General features: G+C 55.7%; 1 protein-coding gene across 1 annotated transcript in view; it reads right to left on the bottom strand.

Annotated features, from left to right (window-relative positions):
• EMH_0020850 (uncharacterized protein) overlaps positions 1-2,623 on the bottom strand; it is a gene marked incomplete at both ends in the record, with an annotated part of 4,090 nt that extends 1,467 nt beyond the window's left edge. Inside the window, 2 exons of the mRNA XM_013501650.1 lie at positions 3-1,990; positions 2,089-2,623. Of these exons, the coding sequence (XP_013357104.1) occupies positions 3-1,990; positions 2,089-2,623 (2,523 nt within the window). The remainder of the gene's footprint in view (positions 1-2; positions 1,991-2,088) is intronic.
• Between the last annotated feature and the right edge of the window lie 1,618 nt (positions 2,624-4,241).

Raw genomic sequence — 4,241 nt, 5'->3', positions numbered from 1 at the left:
GCTCCTCCGCCTGCAGCTTTCGCCGTTTGCACTGTAAGAACAGGCCCACGAGCAACGGGTACATTGCGGCTTCTGCCGCTGCTTCTGCCGCTGCCGCCTCTGCTGAAGCCGGAAGCAGCTGCAGCAGGAGGCTGCGCTGCTGCAGGTATAGCCCTCGGAATGCCGCTGGGGCGCTCTGGTGGTGCGTCCGTTCTTGACGCAGCAGCAGCACCCATAGGCGGACCCTTAGCAGGAGCAGCAGCACGAGCAGCAGCAGCAGCAGCGGCAGCAGGAGGAGGTATCCCTGGTGTTCTTTGGGGTGTGGGTAAGGATGGATCCCCCAGGGCGCGAGGCTGCCCGCCTGCTCCCCCAATAAACCAGGTCATCATATGCCGGGGCGGCGCACGAACACTGACACCAGCGCCGCTGCCACTGCGAGAAACAGAAGCACCAGGAGGAGGAGGACGAGGAGGAGCTCCACCAGGTGCAGCAGCTGCAGCTGCAGAAGCAGTTCGATGAGGGGAACCAGTACCAGCTGCAGCTGAAGCTGCAGCAGCAGCAGAACGAGCACCAACACCAGTACTAGCTGAACGAGAAACAGAAGCAGCTGAAGGACCCGAGCCAGCACCCCCAGCATCCATGAAACGCGAGCTAACAGCAGCCGATCCGCGGCCATAGGAAGAAGGAACACTAAAACCACCTGCATAAGAAACAGCAGAAGAGACACGAGGAGGAGGAGGAGGAGGAGCAGCAGCACCAGCGCCACCCGCAGCGGCAGCAGCACCACTGGGACCAGCAGCAGCAGCACCACGGCCAGAAGCAGCAGGAGCCGCTACAGAAGCACTTGGACTAGGTTCAGAGCCAGCTGCGCCAGCAGCACCACGGCCACGAGCAGCAGCACCAGCGTCACCCCTAGGAGCAGCAGCACCGTCGCCCGCAGCAGCACCACGATACCGAGTACCAGCGCCAGGCCCAGAGGCAGCAGCACCACGACTGGGAGCGGCATCCGCCCCAGGACGCGAAGCAGAAGCACCAGCAGCAGCGCCAGCAGCAGCACCAGCAACAGCAACGGGCCCTTGCAACACTAGTGACCTCGGCAAGCTGCTCGCCTTTTGCCCTCGGCTCGAGGGGAACGGCGGGTAAAACGGCCGCGCGATACCACTGACAGGATGATGAGGCATGGGCCCTGATGCTCCTGATGCTGCTGCTGCTGCTGCTCTTCCTGCTGCTCCTACTGCTGCTGCTGCATCCCCTCCACCTTCTGTGCGTTGGATCCCTGCCTGAGTGGCAGCACTCGAAGATGGCTGCGGTGCGTAGTACCCTACAGGCCGACCGGGGGCCCCTCCTCCTCTCCCGCCTGTGTTGCCTGGCACTGAGGCCTGGTAGGGGCTGTGGAGAGCATCGAGGGGCCTCTGCTGCCCCGGTACTCCTTGATCCCCCCTTCCGCCCCCTTGCTGGCTGCCTCCGGACCCCGCAGGGTGCTGTACTGTATAGCCAGCTCCCGGCCAGCCGAAGCCTCCTCTCCCTGGATTCCTCACCTGGAGAGATGCTTGGCGTGAAGAAACACCAGTAACAGAACGAGCAGAAGTGGGAGCTGAACGCTGATGCGCTCTGTACCACTCCCTCAGGACCCCCATGGTCCCTCCGTCTACCCCCGATGCTGAACGCCCTACATTACCTCCGGGCCGCTGCAGTGTATAGGCATACGGCACGCGGCGTGTTCTGTCGCCAGGGTCACCAGGAGCACCAGCAGCGGCAGCAGAAGGAGCTTCAGCCCCAGCAGCAGAAGAGGCAGCAGCCCCTGAGGGGCCCCCCGCAGGGCCCTGAGGCCCCGGAGCTACGGTGGAGGAGGCCCCCGGCGGCCGTTCAGGTGGGGGGGGACTAGTTAAACTAATAACCCCTATGGATCTGGGGGGGCTCGAAGGAGGAACTGGCACAGGATAGAGACCGGGCTGGGGTCCAGTCTGCTGCTGCTCCGCTCCCCCCGATCCACCGTCGCCTCCAGTTGCTTCTGTCTCATCAGCAGGTTGGCTAGTACCTGCACTGGNGCTCCCCCCGATCCACCGTCGCCTCCAGTTGCTTCTGTCTCATCAGCAGGTTGGCTAGTACCTGCACTGGTTGGGTGTGAAGAGGTGGTAGAGGTAGACGGAAGAGAAGACCCGTCGTCATTGCTCTCTGACTTTTCTCCTTCTCCTCCTCCTCCTCCTTCTTCTCCTCTTCTCTCTCCTACCTCTTCTTCTTCCCCTTCTGCATCTGAAGACTCCGCAGAGGAAACGGGATCATACCACTCATCCTCTTCATCCGAGCTGCTGCACATATCCACTGGGGGTACAAAGCCCTGCCCGCCCCCCCCGGCCAGCCTCCTGGGGGCCCCCGAGGGGCCCCCCCCTGGCTCATCGTCTTGGCAGCAGGTGACGGCCCTACGGCGGATCAAATTGTAGCAGCGCAGCAGGAGGAATGCGACGAGTGCTGCTGCAGTCAGTGAGAGAACTGCATGCAGCAGCGGCTCTCTGTTGAGTCTAATCCTTACTGCACTGCCCTCATAAGGGGAAAAGCCAACGGTAGGGGCCTGAGGTACAACAGGCAGCGCCTCCCCATCGTTGGTACTGTTGAGGCTGTGATCCGTCATATCGAGGCTGCCCATTGCAATAAATTTATATTTTTTGAGGATTTCGTATTTAAACTGAGTCTATATTCAATGCCTTATATAATTTAAAACCTCAGGCTGTTCGTCAACGAAAAGCAAAAAAGATGAATGCAAGATACTGCTGCAGGTTAGTGCAACAGCAAGCCGGGACAAAGCGCGCCGAGCAACAGCTGAGGATCGAGACGGCNGCCCTCATAGGCAACGCAAAGGAAGATCAGCACGGAATGCCAGACGAGGAGCCCCCAACACTGCGTCCTTTGGCCTGTTTGGGGACAGCAGAGCCACGAAGCGCTGCTCGTAGCTGTTATAAGAAAACTAAAAAAAAGAAAGCGAAGACAAATCAAAATGCATTCAATCGCACGAGAAGAAGAATAGATGCAGATCCCGGCAGAGGATCAGTGAGGGGTTGCTGACCATGGAAACGACCAACTGCACTCATTTCGAGCCCCTTATTCAGGTGTCATTTAATGTTTTAATGCAAAAAGAAAACGTGAAATTTAAACATATCAATCCATAAAAAAGCATAAATAAAAAGGAGCTCACGAGGCCACCCAACAGGAGCTGCAACTAACCGCAGGAACGAACGCAATGCGCCGACTGCTGCAGTGTGCTGATCCTGCCGGCTGGGTATACGCATGCAAAAAGAGAAAGAAATTTATAGTATTCACGGTAAATAAATTCCATATACAACTTTATAGACAATGATAAATTAATTTATTTATCTGTTCTCTATTTTGTTCGTCGTGGGTGCCCGTCGATCTGCACTCAATGCGAGTGCTCGTCCGTGAGCGGTGGCTGGCAAAAGTTGAATTTCATATTTTTTACTTATATTCAGGTTGAATATTGAAGGCCAAGTAAGCTTTCAACAATTATATACAACGATAGTGCATGCAGAGTGGAGCATTCATTGCGCTTCATGCTCGCGGCTTGGGTTACCGTGCGGGACCTGNCGATAGTGCATGCAGAGTGGAGCATTCATTGCGCTTCATGCTCGCGGCTTGGGTTACCGTGCGGGACCTGCGGCAATGTAGAATGATTTGCATATCTAGTTCGTGTTTTTCTAGTTGAGTGCACTCTGAATACTGAGTATTGAACAGTTGTATTCAGTATCATTGCATGCAGCGAAGGCAGCTTGGTTATGTATGCTCGTGGGGATACCCTGTAGCACGTCATGTACGGGGGGGGGAGAAAGCGTTATACAGCTTTCTCTCTGCATTCTCAGGCCGGTGATATGCAGGTGTCAGACTGAATTTGTACTGTATAGAATATCACTAGGTTTTATAAACATTTAACCTGAGCTTCAGCTCCATTGCAGCTCGCGTCTCTCACTGAATACAGCCGAGGACCCTCGTTGCAAGCAATCTATACTATGCTGCAGTTCATAACTTTTCTCGCCGCCTCATATACCCGCCACCATACTCTGATCCTCGTGAAACAATGCAGAGGATGCGTGTATGCATGAGGAGAGATTTCAGTGTCTTTTCAAGAACTATGAAATTCAGTTAAGTTCAGTTCTTTTGTTCTCTTGCAGCACTCAATGCTCCTCAGCTAAGAAAAGCAAGAGATCACGTCACGCTGGGCGTAGAAAGGAAGAAAGAAAGCTACAAAGTTTTTT

The sequence above is a fragment of the Eimeria mitis genome, genomic scaffold (genome assembly GCF_000499745.2).
Source record: "Eimeria mitis Houghton genomic scaffold, Emh_scaff727, whole genome shotgun sequence".
In the NCBI taxonomy this organism is placed as follows: Eukaryota; Apicomplexa; class Conoidasida; order Eucoccidiorida; family Eimeriidae; genus Eimeria; species Eimeria mitis.
The sequence above is the reverse complement of the archived record's forward strand: the minus strand, read 5'-3'. Positions and strand labels throughout refer to the sequence as shown.